Source organism: Balaenoptera physalus (genome assembly GCF_965194825.1).
Source record: "Balaenoptera physalus genome assembly, chromosome: 4".
NCBI lineage: Eukaryota > Metazoa > Chordata > Mammalia > Artiodactyla > Balaenopteridae > Balaenoptera > Balaenoptera physalus.
The window spans coordinates 63,006,178-63,021,233 of record NC_138891.1 but is presented as its reverse complement, the minus strand read 5'-3'; the positions used below and the strand labels follow the sequence as shown (position 1 = coordinate 63,021,233).

Genomic DNA, 15,056 nt, shown 5'->3' with positions numbered 1-15,056 from the left:
ATGTTGTGTTAATTTCTGCTGTACAGCAAAATAACTCAGTTTTACATATATATTCTTTTTCGTATTCTTTTCATATGGTTTATCACAGGATATTGAATGTAGTTCTCTGTGCTATACAATAAGACCTTGTTGTTTAGCCATCCTGTATATAACAGTTTACATCTGCTAACCCCAAACTCCCAATCCATTCCTCCCCTCTCCCGCCTTGGCAACCGCAAGTCTGTTCTCTATGTCTGTGAGGCTGTTTCTGTTTCGTAAATAAGTTAATTTGTCATATTTTAGTTTCTACATATAAGTGATATCATATGGTATTTGTCTTTTTCTTTCTGACTTACTTCACTTAGTATGATAATCTCCAGGTCCATCCATGTTGCTGCAAATGACATTATTTCATTCTTTTTAATGACTGAATCATATTCCATTGTGTATATATACCACATCTTCTTTATCCATTCATCTGTCGATTGACATTTAGGTTGCTTTCATGTCTTGGCTATTGTAAATAGTGCTGCTATGAACACTGGGATGCATGTATCTTTTTGAATTATAGTTTTGTGTGGGTGTATGTGCAGGAGTGGGATTGCTGGATCATATGGCAACTCTATTTTTAGTGTTTTGAGGAACCTCCATACTGTTTTCCATTGTGGCTGCACCAATTTACATTCCCACCAACAGTATAAGAGGGTTCCCTTTTCTCCACACTCTCTCCAGTATTTATTATTTGTAGACTTTTTAATCATGGCCATTTTTACAGGTGTGAAATGATAATTCATTGTACAATAGTTTTGATTTGCATTTCTCTAATAATTAGTGATGATGAGCATCTTTTCATGTGCCTATTGGCCACCTGTATGTCTTCTTTGGAGAATTGTCTATTTAGATCTTCTGCCCATTTTTCAGTTGGGTTGTTTGTTTTTTTGTTATTGAATTGTATGAGCTGTTTGTATATTTTGGAAATTAAGCCCTTGTCGGTCGCATCATTTGCAAATATTTTCTCCCAGTCCATAGGTTGTCTTTTCATTTTGTTTATGGTTTCCTTTGTTGTGCAAAAGCTTATAAGTTTGATTAGGTCCCATTTGTTTATTTTTGCTATCAATTCTATTGCCTTGGGTGACTGACTTAAGAAAACATTTGTACGATTTATGTCAGAAAATGTTTTGCCTATGTTCCCTTCTAGGAGTTTTATGGTGTCTTGTCTTACATTTAAGTCTTTAAGCCATTTTGAGTTTATTTTTGTGTATGGTGTGAGGGTGTGTTCTAATTTCATTGATTTACATGTGTCTGTCCAACTTTCCCAACACTACTTGCTGAAGAGACTGTCTTTTCCCCATTGTATATTCTTGTCTCCTTTGTCAAAGATTAATTGACCATAGGTGTATGGGTTTATTTCTGGGCTCTCTGTTCTGTTCCATTGATGTGTATGTCTGTCTTTGTGCCAATACCACACTGTTTTGATTACTGTAGCTTTGTAGTATTGTCTGAAGTCTGGAAGGGTTATGCCTCCTCTTTTGTTCTTTTTCCTGAGCATTGCTTTGGCAATTCTAGGTCTTTTATGGTTACATACACATTTTAGGGTTATTTGTTCTAATTGTGTGAAAAATGTCATGGATAATTTGATAGGGATCACATTAAATCTGTAGATTGCTCTGGGTAGTCTGGCCATTTTAACAATATTAATTCTTCCAATCCAAGAGCATGTGGGATATCTTTCCATTTCTTTGAATCATCTTCATTTTCCTTTATTAATGTTTTGTAGTTCTCAGTATATAAGTCTTTCACCTCCTTGATGAGGTTTATTCCTAAGTATTTTATTTTTTTGATGTGATTTTAAAAGGGACAATTTGTTTGCATTCCCTTTCTGATATTTCATCATTAGTATAAAGAAATGTAACCAAGGGAAAACGATTTTAAACCCCAGTTAAGTGAAATGTTATTGCCTCATAAAAGAATTTCATTCTTCTCATTAGTAGACCTGTACCACCAAAAAAAAATTGTACTCAATTAGTATTACTATATTTTGAATTTTGGCAATAAATATTTTGTAGAAATTTGTTTTCTTTTGTAACATAAGTACCTACATAATATCCTCTGTTTTGTCTTTTGGCCCACAAAGCCTAAAATATTTACTATCTGGACCTTTACAGAAAATGTTGCCAACCCCTACCTTAGAGCATTGATGTTTCACTCTTTGTTCTTCTCTAATACGTGCTTTGAAAGCCTTCACAATTTCTCTCTGTACTCCACTTTAGCTGCATCCCACAGATTTTGATGTGTTACAATTTCTTATCATTTAGCTCAGAATATATATACTAATTTTGACTTGATGTCTTCTTTAACTCGTATTATTTAGAAGTGTGTTGCAATTTTTAGATATTTGGAGATTTTCATGTTATCTCTGTTACTGACTTCTAATTGAATTCCCTCGTGGTCAGAGTACATACACTGTGATATCAGTCTTTTGAAATGTGTTATGGTTTGCCTTGTGACCCAGCATATAGTTCATTTAGGGCAGCTATCCAGTGTGTACTTGAAGTGGTATTATTTAATTTTTGTCTTCTTTTGAAGCTTAGAACATCCAAATAAGGCTGGTCCTTGTCACCTTCTGTACCTACTCTGTACGTATTCTCAGTTTCTCCTCCCTTACAGAGAGTATGTTTGTATTTTTAGTGTGTCTTTCTGCTTTCTCAATCTAATTGTTTTCTTTTCTTCCCCTTGTGGTTATGGGCAGCTTAAAGGTTAAATAAATATTATGTAAACAAAACAAAACAAAACAAAAAAACCTTTGTTGTGTACTTGAATCTCAGTAGACTTAAGTTCATTTTTAGGTGCCATAAATAAGTGTTCACCTTATACCTGAGGACTTTATATGACTTCATTCTTTTCTTGGTGTTGACTCCTTTGTCACGTTTTGTTGTTATTCCCTTGAAGGTAGACTTTGTTTTGAAGTTTGCCTTGCCTTTGACAAAAGGGAAAAAATGCTTCCCAGTTTCTGTGTACTTTCCTGATACTAAGCAGTGACTTATCTGAAGATTCATAAGTATGCTGTGAACTAAAGCTATTGTATTTGAGGAGAGAGCCACATAGGCATGCAGGTGACCACCAGGCACAAATCCTTAATATTTGAGTTGCCTCTGTTTTGTGTGTTAAAGAGGTGGTGTGTCAAAATAGAGACTCCACTTTGTGTGAGGCACAGTGTGTTAGGTGCTGCACCACTTAACTTTTTCTTGATCTGGGGATCTATTCTTTCTTGCTAGTTCACAATAATTACTGGAAATATTTGTGAGAATGTGAGAAAAGCATAAGGTCCTTATAATCCTTACTTGAGGAAAAGAATGCTTATGTTTCTGCAACAGTAACTGCAAAAGTAACTTTGGTTGATAAACAACAAGATCCTACTGTATAGCACAGGGAACTATATTCAATATGCTGGGATAAACCATAATGGAAAAGAATATGAAAAAGAATGTATATATATATATATATATATATATATATATATATATATACACACACACATATATATATGTATAACTGAATCACTTTGCTGTACAGCAAAAATTAACACAACATTGTAAATCAACTATACTTCAATAAACTTTTTAAAAAAATTAAGTGACTTTGGGTTACTTTTAGAGTAAACGGGCGTAGATGTGTCCAGATTTTTGGTCCACCCTCTTCTGCCACAGTCAGACTTTGAATTATACGCATTTTTGTTAATATGATTAATTGGTACTTATAAACTTTATAGTAAATATGTATAACTTTGTATTTCCACCCATGAGACTCTCTGCTTCATGCTGCAGAAGTCTGGGTAGGAGCTCTTTAGCAGGGCAGCCAGGGTGAGAGCCCCGCTTCTGCTCTCCCTGTTGCTGATAAGAGAGAGAGAGGAGGCATGTGTGCATCCTGGCTTTTTCTGCATGACAGGGCTGATAATGGGGGGGGGCGGATTGTGAAGTTTTTACCATAGAAAATGGGCAATAGAATTTGCAGTTAGTAGTGTAGTAATTGACTCTCAGTCTATATTGGGAAATGAAAGATAAAACATTTTGGTGATAAAAATATAAATTTTAAGATATACCACACAATGAGTGAATCCTGATGTAAACTGTGGACTTTAGTTAGTGATAATATATCAGTATTGGGCTGTCAGTTGTGACAAATGTAGCACACTCATGCAAGATGTTAATTATGGAGGAAACGGGGGGAGGTGAGGAGGTATATGGGAACTCTCTGTACTTTCTGCTCAATTTTTCTGAAAGTGCTCAAAAAAAGGAAGTCTATTAGTTTAGACATTTTAAGTATCTGGTTTAATGTTCCTTAGCAAGTTCATATCATACAAGTTAGTGTTTAACCTCCTGACCCTTGGGATTTCTTGGGTAAGATGAATCTGGTTTGCAGTTTGAGCTGTTATGTCAGGTAGATTTGGTACTCTCTGTTTTTCTAATGTTCATTAACTGTGCTTTTGCCTTCCCTCCCTATCTGTTGAAACAGTTGGATTGCCAAGATGCCTTGGAAGCAGCAGCCCGAGCTGAGGGCCTTTCCCTGGATGCCTCCATGCATTCTCAGCTCAGAATCCTGGATGAGGAACATCCCAAGGGAAAGTACCATCATAGCTTAAGTGCTCTGAAGCCCATCCGGACCACTTCCAAGTAAGAGGTTCTGCTGGTTAGTGGCTTGGCTGTGAAGCACCAAAAAAAATTCGGGCTAAGATTAGACTATTTGGAGAAAACCTGGGTTTAGCCAGGAGTTCTGTATACTAAACATTGTATTGTAAGTGTTGGCTAGCCTCTCCACGTGCGTTGACAATTTTGTGCTTTGGGTTTTCTCTCCTCAGACACCAGCACCCAGTGGACAATGCTGGGCTCTTCTCCTGTATGACTTTTTCTTGGCTTTCTCCTCTGGCTCGCATAGCCCACAAGAAGGGGGAGCTCTCAACGGAGGACGTGTGGTCTTTGTCCAAGTACGAGTCTTCCGAGGTGAACTGTAGAAGGTAGGCGTCTCTGATCCACCCTCATCTCCCACATACTGGTTGTGTAGGGCCTGAGCTAGGAGTGTGGGTCCGGCAGTGTAAAGTCCAGAGCTCTGTGTCCTTTTAGGATCTGAGCTATCCTATGGAGGGAGGGTAACCTGGGGGTGACTTTCCCTTTGCTCTTCTGCTTTATCTCCTATATCATCTTTAATCCTGTTTTAACCACGGGCTTTCTCTCTCTCTCTCAGCCCCGCTTCTCTTCCTGAGTCTGCAGGGAGATTATGTTGCTGCCTTGTGACAGAATACATTTTTGTGGTAGCCGATTGTCATGATTAAAATCTAGTTACGACTCTACATTTTACCACAGGATCCTTCAGAAAGGGTTGGGGACCCTTGAGGAAGGAAGTTCTTATCCACAGGCAGATTCTATTCAGGGATAATTTTTCTGGGTGGAAGGAAAGACTTTCGTTCTCATCATTTTCTGAATCCTGAGAGGCTCCCTATACAGGGTAAATATGTAGTTACCCAGGAAAGGTCTTTCTTCCCCAGAAGGTGAACACTGTACATAACTTGAAAGGAGAGACTGGTGTGAATGGTGGCAGGAGGGAGGCTGGGTGGGGCGGTGTGCGTATTCCCTGGGGAGATGTGTGACGGAGGACATGTGCCCTTGTTAAGACTAGAGAGACTGTGGCAAGAAGAGCTGCATGAAGTTGGGCCAGACGCTGCTTCCCTCCGGAGGGTTGTGTGGACCTTCTGCCGCACCAGGCTCATCCTCTCCATCGTGTGCCTGATGATCACGCAGCTGGCTGGCTTCAGTGGACCAGTAAGTCCTAACCATCCTTCCTGACAGTCTCCAGGGCCCCAGCCACGGCCAGCTGTAACCTTCTTGTTCTGTTGCAGGGGTCACCCTCACCTTTGGGCTAGTTAGCAGCCTTAGAGATGCCTCCAGGTCTTTTGCAAGGGCGCAGTTGATGTTGGGGTGAATGGTGGTTTGTGAGAACTGGAAGGAGGAGGGGGCCGCGTTGCCAGAGGAGAAGCGGACCTGGCTTGCTTCCCTGGGGTGGGGGTGAAGCTGAATGACTCCAGGTCTGCCCAGGGCCGCACTGCTTTGCCGTGTATCGACACGAAACGACAGTCCTGGTTCGGGAAAGGTGTCTCACAGTGCCGTGAGCAGTGTTGTGTGGCGTAGGCTGTTGCGTTGGTGTTGGTGACACACTGAAGGTCTGGGGGCAGAGTTGTCACATGTTTGACGGTTCTGTGGCACATGAGCCCTCAAGAAGCTGGACGACTGTTGAGGTTCTTAGAGGCTAACCTGAAGTCCATTTCAAATTCTGGTTTACAGTGTAAACCGTGTGGCAGGTGTTGGGGTGGCAGCCCTGGTTTTCCTAGCGTTGCTGAAGCAGAGTAGGGGAGAAGAGTGACGGTCACGCTGTTTTCTGGACGCCTGTTTCTTACACATGCTGTGCTGCCTTACACTTGAGACTTTGATTAAATCTATTCTCTACATATTTGCCTTGAGGCATCGGAGCCGTAGTACTCCTTATTCTGTGCGTTTTCCGTGTGTGGGTAAGCTGGAGGTTCATGGTTTTGGTAAGTATGGGCCTAAGGTGCATGGTGATTAGGTAAAAGTAATTTGCAGTTTTTCTGTTATGTTTTTTTGTTTGTTTGTTCGTTTGTTTTTGTTTTTAATGTCTGATGCCTTTTAAAAGTTTTGATCTCTTTTCTGAAGCAGAGAACACTACTTTTCTGGTATTGGGTTTCTTATTAATTGACCAACTAACATATTTTTGTATAAGTTTTAAGTAAGAGGGACCATGTAACTGAATATCATGTCACTGACCAAAATGGCAAACGTTTTCATAGGACCAGCTTCCCCCAAGAAGAGCTTCTGTCATTGTTTCACTACAGGGCTGGTGGCTGCTCTGATCTTTGGAAGAATTCTTTCAGCTGGGTAGCACGGTATACAGGCTTCCTTGATTCCATTTGGCCAATGCAAGAATTTAATTGGCTCCTCCCACTTCCCCCCCAAAATTCCACAGATTGTTGGGATTTTAATTTTTCATTTGGGAAAAAAAGTTTCTTATGCTTGTTCAGCTTGGGGGCCTTACAGTCACTCACTTGAGCATCTGCATATTCCTTTATCTCTCTTTTAAGGCACAGCGCACTGGAATACTAATCTCTAGTAAACTCTTCTAGATGCCAGGGAAAGCTGAGAGCCTTCCTTTAATAGGAAAACAGCAGCACGCTTTTCCTTTTCTCCACCCTCTTGAGGAAGAGCACCTTAAGGCCTGTGTTATTTCGGGAGATTTTCCCCTAGAACAATCAAGAAAGCAATGGTCCCATCCACAGTGTCTCTAATTAATAAAAAAAAGATTTCAAATTGTAAGCAATGAAAACTTCTTTTTTTGGAGCTCTAATTCTGACAAATTTCTTTTTAATTGGAAATTTGAAGGATCGGGTTTGAGATTAGCATTAGCAATGAGCACACCTTCCACCTGTGGATTTGAATCCTCTGGAAGAACATCCATTTTAGATTTTTGCACGTTTTCTAACATGGCAAGGCTTTCAAACTGGCTTAGTCTGTTCTTACAGAAATCTACGTAAGATCTGACTCCCCAGATACCATATATTTTTTTAATCTCCCCTCAGGTCTCACTGAACCTTGGTAGCCATATGCAGAGCAAATAAAACACAATCAAATGACTGTGTTCTGTTTTGTTTTTTAACTGCTGGCCAGCTGGGGCTGGACATTCATGATCAAGGTGATCTAAGGTTTCAGTGATGCCAGTGGACCAGTGCCCTGTGCGCACGGTGTCCAAGGGTCACCATAGTGTTAATGGAGAGCCAGAATCTCTAAGGGTGTGGTCCTGACCTACGATGAGTGACCCAATTGCTAAACTTGCAGAGACGATTTGTGGCCTTCTTGGATTAAAACAGTTTTAAAAGACCAGGCCTGACCTTTGATCTGTGTGTAAAGAATTAGCATCCGCCCTGTAGATCTGCAAGAGACGGCTCCCTCCTGCAGTGCTATCTCTTGGTGAATGCTAACTCTGCTCACGGGCCTTTTGGGGAAAGGACAGTGAAAAGCCTCTAGAGAGGTAAGTTTCCCACCCTTCCAACCTCTCTCCAGCTGCAGCTTGCTTGATGCTGTCAGGATCTGGATTTGGGGGGAGTGTCTCTGTAGTGGAACCAGTGACAGAAGCTGTTCTTTAGAATTTTCAGGATGGCTGTATTCTGCGGTCAGAATGAGAGAGTCAAGCTGGGCAGAATCTCTCGCCAAGAGTTCAGGTAAGGTAATGTTTATTCACTGGGAATGCTTTCCACAGCCAGACAACTATGCTGACAATCTCGAGTTATCTCCCAGTTTGTTTAAATTTAAATGATTAATTTGTAACCTTTTAAAACGAAATTTTGGTTAGATTTTTCATGAAAACCTTTTTTTTTTCTTTGTTCCATACAAAATGGTTTGAAATGTAATTGTTTTTTAAAAACCCCCTATGTGTTGGAAATTCTTTAATCTGCTGTTTCCTCTTTTCCCTCCCCTTTGAAAGTTTTGCATAGTGTAAGCATTCATTTTGTCTTTTACCTTCCCCCTGCTCCTCCTCTCTGGGAGGTACTAATGCTATTACCTGGTGCTGAAAAATGGCACAATAAAGGTATGGGAAGGAAGGAACCCCAAACTACAACCTGCTGTCCTTTCACGCCTTCCTTTGGAGACTGCTCCGTCAGTGCCGAGGTGTGTGAGAAAATGCTTTACTGCACCGCCATCTTACTGAGTTGCTTCACGTGAGGAAAATGGGGTTTTGACCCTGCCACTCAGTGACTCAGTTCCACATTTTGGATTGCATACTGGAAAAGAAGCCAATCTTCTTGCTAGTAAACCAACAACCCAGCTGTATGCAGTGGTGACCCAAGCAATGGATATAAAACCTAAAAATCCGAGGGAGGGGAGAGATGGTATGCAATAGTTCTTGGAATCTGAAATCTCCTATTTATTTGATCAGTTTATTTACTGAGACTTGTCATAAATCTGATTGGTGGGAATCTCTTAGGATCTAGTTGACATCTGATATTAATTTCCTCTCAGGAAAAACAAGAAATACCGATTTACCCAGAGAGAGTCTGGGTTCTGGAATTCAGCGTTAGCTGCTTCAGGACAATTGCTTCTGGCCTCCATTTTTGTCTGTCATTCAAGCGCTGGTTTCCAGCTACAGTACCCTTTGCTATAAGGATCAGTGTAGATGGGTGAATGGGTTTCTCCTTAATTTTATTTTCTTCCTTCGGGGAGGGGGATTGATTTGGCTTTCTTTTGTTGTGGTTTGTTTTGTTTCATTTTTGGCAAGATCAACTTTAGCTGCAAGGACTCGAAAAGACTCTGAAGGATGCCACCCGTTTTTCCTTGAGGCCTAGATTTTTGTATTCCCTCCGGAGCAGAGGTCACTCCTCACAGCCTAGTGAACCAATAGCACCAGTGATTTTAAGCAGAGTCAACTCTTTGGGGAGTTTCCAGTTTTGTTTTTTTGTTTTTTTAATTCTCTTTCCTTAGCAGCAAGGTCTTTATTCCTGGAGAATCTCCTCTATTGCAGACTAACTGCAACTTCAGGAGCCCTAACCGATTAAGTGCTGTCAGCTTGATGCGCTACTCCGGACTCTGGAAACAGATATTGGTTCTATGCTGTAATTTCCACTGTGTGTAGTTAAAACAACAGTCGAGGCCAGACCTGTTGGCTGGCTAGCCCTGTATAACTCGACTCTGTATGTTCCCATGTATGTTACCGCAATGCTCCTCCTGTTGTACAGTGTCTGTGAGATGCTCTTTGAAGATGGTACTTTTTATTTTTTTCATTTTCAATAAAAGTACATTACCTCCCACTTCCTGGTATTTAATCCTGTTGCTGAATGTGCCTCGTGTGAGTGTGTGCTCCGGCGTTGCAGGACCTCAGAGCTGGAGGTGGCACTCGGTGGTTCTTGGGGGCTGCTGCCTTCCCTCCCTGCAGGTGGTGTTAGACATGTGCTACCTGAGGTAACATGTTTTTGTTTTTGGGAGGGAGCGGGGAGTGTGGGAGGGCCCTTGGGAGGGTCTCTGGATTTGGAATAGTCTTGCTTTGTTTGCTCTCTTCTGTACTATTAAACTGCTGATGTTTATTTTCAGGAATGTTTTGCAAATGCACTTCTCACTCTTCCCCAGTCCAACTGTAGGTACACTGTTCCTTTTTATCAAATAAGCACGTTTGAAACGATCCAAAAAAAAAAAAAAAAAAAAGGGTCTTAATTTCATGTAAAGAAATGTATCATTGTGTGGAGATACTGGAATAAGGTCAAATATATACTTTTTAATGACCGTGTGTTGAGAATGAATTACAGCTCATGGACAGGTTTATGTTACATTAGAAAGAGTATGGGTTTTGGTGGTGTCCTGAAGGAAGAAAGTTTCAAATTAGACCTACCTCCTGCAAATTGCTCTGCGTAAATAGCTGCAGGTGGACCGTCAGCAATAGCTGGTCCTCCGAGAAGGTCTTTCTCTGCTTAGGCACCTGTCACTGTACAGTGGAGCTGCCTCCTCTTTCTAACCTAACATAAAGCTGTGGCGTGGCGTGTGAGTGCCGTGGAGAAGCTGACTGCGGTGTGTGTTTCTCCCTGTAGGCCTTCATGGTGAAACACCTCCTGGAGTACACCCAGGACACAGAGTCTGACCTCCAGTACAGCTTGCTGTTAGTCCTGGGCCTCCTCCTGACAGAAATCGTGCGCTCTTGGTCACTTGCACTGACGTGGGCATTGAATTACCGAACTGGGGTCCGCTTGCGGGGGGCCATCCTGACCATGGCGTTTAAGAAGATCCTTAAGCTGAAGAACATTAAGGAGAAGTCCGTGGGTGAGGTGAGCGAGGGGTGTCTGCTTCAGGGCAGAGAGAAAGCTCCCAACCTGAGCTCTTTCCTTCCCTTGGGTCCCCGTTCTGTCCTTCCTCTCCTGAGGCAGCGCCTGTGTCCTCGCAATGTCCACTCACTGCTCTTTGTGTCTCGTAGCTCATCAACCTGTGCTCCAACGATGGACAGAGGATGTTCGAGGCAGCTGCCGTTGGCAGCTTGTTGGCTGGAGGACCTGTTATTGCCATCTTGGGCATGATTTATAATGTAATTATTCTGGGACCAACAGGCTTCCTGGGATCAGCTGTTTTTATCCTCTTTTATCCTGCAATGGTGAGTAAGCCTCCTTACCGTATTTTGGCAGCTTCTCCTCAGATGAGTTACTTCCATTGGGCTATATATAGTAGGCACCACCGAGGTATCACATCTTTGATTGGAAATTTCCTTAAAGCAGGTACCTGGTTTGGAAATGTCTAAAAAGAGCTAGACAGTGTTCTATCCATACAGGCAGCATTTTGACTTCAGAGGACGTCAGATGTCACTTGAATAAAGGCAGTAGCTCCTAAGTGAGATTTAAAAAGAGGGAGTGTGAGTGAAGGAGGTCAGGAGGTGAACCCTGGTTCCCCCAGGTAACACAGGAGAGGTTGAGTCACAGCACCTCAAGGTGATACTAACTGATATGGCTCTCCCGCTTCCCTCTGATAGCATAGGTATCTGTGATTACTCTGAGGACAGATATTTACTTGTCTTAACTTTCTTCCAAACGATAAGAGTCAAATACTATTTGATTATCATTTAATAGACCACTTTTATTAAAAAGCAGTACAACTACGGGATGCTCACTTTATTTATAATAATCTTAAGTGGATTTATTTCCCAGAAAGACTAGACAGTTCTAACTCTGAATAAGCTCTGATTTGGCGTGACATCGCTTTTCCTTTCAGATGTTTGTATCACGGATCACTGCATATTTCAGGAGAAAATGTGTGACCATCACAGATGACCGTGTCCAGAAGATGAATGAAGTCCTCACCTACATTAAATTTATTAAAATGTATGCCTGGGTCAAAGCATTCTCTCAGAGTGTACAAAGTGAGTTGAAAGACTTCATATGTGTATATGGTAGAAGGATGTTGGCTTCTGTGCTTCCTGAGCACATTAGCTACTGGGAATCCTAATGTCATAGGATCATAATACCTTATGTTCTTATAATAGCCTATGAGCTTTACGTTGATAGGGATCTTAGAGACTGGCACCCATAACCTCATCTCACAAATGAGGAAATTGAGACCTGAGAAAATTGTGATTTTTTTCCAAGATAACTCAGCTGGATATGAGTAATTTATTCAGTTTCAAAGCCCCCTATCTATACTCTCATCCAGCCCATAATTTTCTGGTCTGGCCGTGAGGACATCACGGAAAACAGTATCAAGTGGCCGCTGAGAGCTCCACTTCTGCCCCCACCACTCTGTGGGTGCATGCGCACTACGGGTAGGTGGGTGTGAGACCCTGGGGGTAGTGCTGGGAGAAGGGCTAGGCTGGAGGTCAGGACAGCTGGACTCTGGGCCTCGCTCTGCCACTAACTCACAGGGGTGTTTTAATTTGGTTTCTTTTCAAATAATTGATTTATGTTGAGTCACAAGGTTCTCAGTGCCTGCCCCGATCCTGATCCGTTGAATTTTTCAGTGCAGACATAAACATGTCGTATGTAAATGCCACAAAGTTTGGAGGAATAATTAGCACATTAGCTGGGCATTCCAAAAGATCTCAACAAAAGTTGAAATCTTGGGCCCTAAAAAAGGTGAATTTAAGAAAAATATATTTAAAGGCACTTTAGGGGACTTCCCTGGTGGCACAGTGGTTAAGAATCCGCCTGCCAATGCAGGGGACACAGGTTCGAGCCCTGGTCCAGGGAGATCCCACATGCTGTGGAGCAACTAAGCCCGTGCGCCACAACTACTGAGCCTGCGTTCTAGAGCCCATGAGCCACAACTACTGAGCCCATGTGCCACAACTACTGAAGCCCACGCAGCTAGAACCCGTGCTCTGCAACAAGAGAAGCCAATGCAATGAGAAGCCCACGCACCACAACGAAGAGCAGCCCCCGCTCGCTGCAACTAGAGAAAGCCGCGCAGCAACGAAGACCCAACGCAGCCAAAAATAAATAAATAAATAAATAAATAAATAAATAAATATTTAAAGGCACTTTAGAGTTCAAATGAGAAGACATAGTTACATTTAAATTTAATTTAAATATAAAAGATACGACTGTTCATTGACCATAATCTCACAGTGAGCTAACCTGAACGTGATCCAGTTAAAAAGTTGGTGCAGGGGACTTCCCTGCGCTCTAGTGGTTAAGACGTCGCGCTTCCACCGCAGGGGGCGTGGGGTCCGTTCCTGGTCGGGGAACTAAGATCCCACATGCTGCGTGGCGTGGCCAAAAAATAAAAAAGTAAAAAAAAGTTTAAAAGTTGGTGCAGTTTTGAGTTGAACAGAAATACAGTGTTCAGATCAAGGAAGCTGTTTTATTTTCACTGCTTGGTTTGTTGACTAAACAGACCTTTAGGAATATGGTGTCCACTTCATAAACTTTAATTATGAGTGGTCAGAAACGTCCAGCAGTGGATTAGGCTCCTTCTTCAAGTAGTGAGTTTGTTGCCAATAGAATGGAACAATTGGGTGCTAACAGGACGTCTGCCAAGCCTGTTGGCAGGGTCACCAATGATGGTCCCTTCCGGCTCTCAGATTCTAATTTTCTCAGTTTTATAATCTTCTTTCTGAGACTCCAGTCATCCTTCAGCCCCTGACTTTGGTATCTTTACCTGTGTGTTTTAGCTTGAAAAGAGCATTCTTGCTCATAGACTTGGGCAAGTTATGTGATACATGTTAAAGCAATGAGTTGAATTTTTTAAAAGTATGACTTGAGAGCTGGCTCTCAATATATTTCCCAGTGTTTGGGACAGTGGTACTACCTTTAAAGGTCAGTTTATAGTCTCCCAGAAAAATTGCTTTTATGTTTGAAAATTTTTTGAAAATACCTCACCGCTTTATTGTCATACTTCTTACTCCCTGGTCTTTTGTACTCCATGGTTGCTCTGTTAATAAGGTTGTCAGTTTTATAAATATTTAAGAAAAATCATTCTGCTTACAAAAATTGTATTTCACTCATCTTCTTCCAATCACCCTTACTGCTTTTTGTGTGAAAGCCTCTATTCTAGCACCAACATACAGTAGGCACCCTAGTAAATCTTAGTTCCTTTTTAATTCTCCATTATCGTTGTATAGTCTTTCTTATAAGTACCTAACCTAGAAATAAACAACCAGGTAAGCAAACAAAACTTCCACTAGCAGATATGATTAATGTGTTCATTCCTTCTAAACATAAGAAATTTGCAAAAAGAGTTAGACTAAGGCAGAAGATGATCATCATACTGAAAAGTAGTGACTGTTTTCTGTTAGATTCATTCCTGTGACTTGATCCATTTCAAACCTCAAGCTTTTGTGATTGTAATTGATGGCCATATTGACCTAGTTTTTTGCATCATAGATGTTACAGGGTCATTTTAAAACCAATGGTGGCTGAAGACCTACCAAGTCTTGTTTGGTGACAGGGGAGCAATATCCCATGGTTTCTTTCGACTTGCTTTTTAGAAACTGGCTTGCTTTTTATTCTTAGAAATCCGAGAGGAGGAACGTCGGATGTTGGAAAAAGCCGGGTACTTTCAGAGCATCACCGTTGGTGTGGCTCCCATTGTGATGGTGATCGCCAGTGTTGTGACCTTCTCTGTTCACATGACCCTTGGCTTTGATCTGAGGGCAGCACAGGTCAGTGAGCCCTCAGGGCTTGGGGACGTTTTAGAAATACCACATATAGAGATGCTCTGGTCCTCTTGTTACTAGATTTGGATTTTTTTCATTCATGTGGTTAATCTGAGAAGTGGAAGAGTGGGGATTTAGCCCCAGTGCACAAATAAGTGTACGGGTTGTTTTACAACTTTGGGTTTTTATTCTCAAAATACAGGTCATTGTTTGATTCAGATTCACCGAGAATTTTAATTAGAGGTCTCATAAAAACTCTACCTTAAAAAATATATATCTGAAATATATCTGACTCGTGCCACCATTTGACAGTCAAGTTACAGCCCTCCTTAAACCTGAAAGGAAATTGATGACGTCGTGTTACTTTAGTCGCATAACCTCATCAGGCTCAGTTTCTTCTC

The 15,056-nt window shown here is 41.5% G+C and overlaps 2 protein-coding genes across 14 annotated transcripts in view; both read left to right on the top strand.

The window, feature by feature from the left end:
• Positions 1-15,056, top strand: part of LOC309659824 (cytochrome P450 2J6-like) — a 167,945-nt gene that overhangs the window by 71,789 nt on the left and 81,100 nt on the right. The window lies entirely within an intron of this gene.
• The window catches only part of ABCC5 (ATP binding cassette subfamily C member 5), a 191,097-nt gene that overhangs the window by 126,067 nt on the left and 49,974 nt on the right, over positions 1-15,056 (top strand). For 7 of the 13 annotated variants that reach the window (XM_082459941.1, XM_082459937.1, XM_082459939.1 and 4 more), the window contains 7 exons: positions 4,492-4,649; positions 4,835-4,990; positions 5,645-5,792; positions 10,613-10,846; positions 10,993-11,166; positions 11,778-11,925; positions 14,513-14,661. In XM_082459941.1, coding sequence (XP_082316067.1) covers positions 4,492-4,649; positions 4,835-4,990; positions 5,645-5,792; positions 10,613-10,846; positions 10,993-11,166; positions 11,778-11,925; positions 14,513-14,661 — 1,167 coding nt within the window. Of the gene's footprint in view, positions 1-4,491; positions 4,650-4,834; positions 4,991-5,644; positions 5,793-5,814; positions 10,165-10,612; positions 10,847-10,992; positions 11,167-11,777; positions 11,926-14,512; positions 14,662-15,056 lie in introns of those variants that run through there. The other 6 variants (XM_082459936.1, XM_082459933.1, XM_082459944.1 and 3 more) reach the window with 5 other exon arrangements.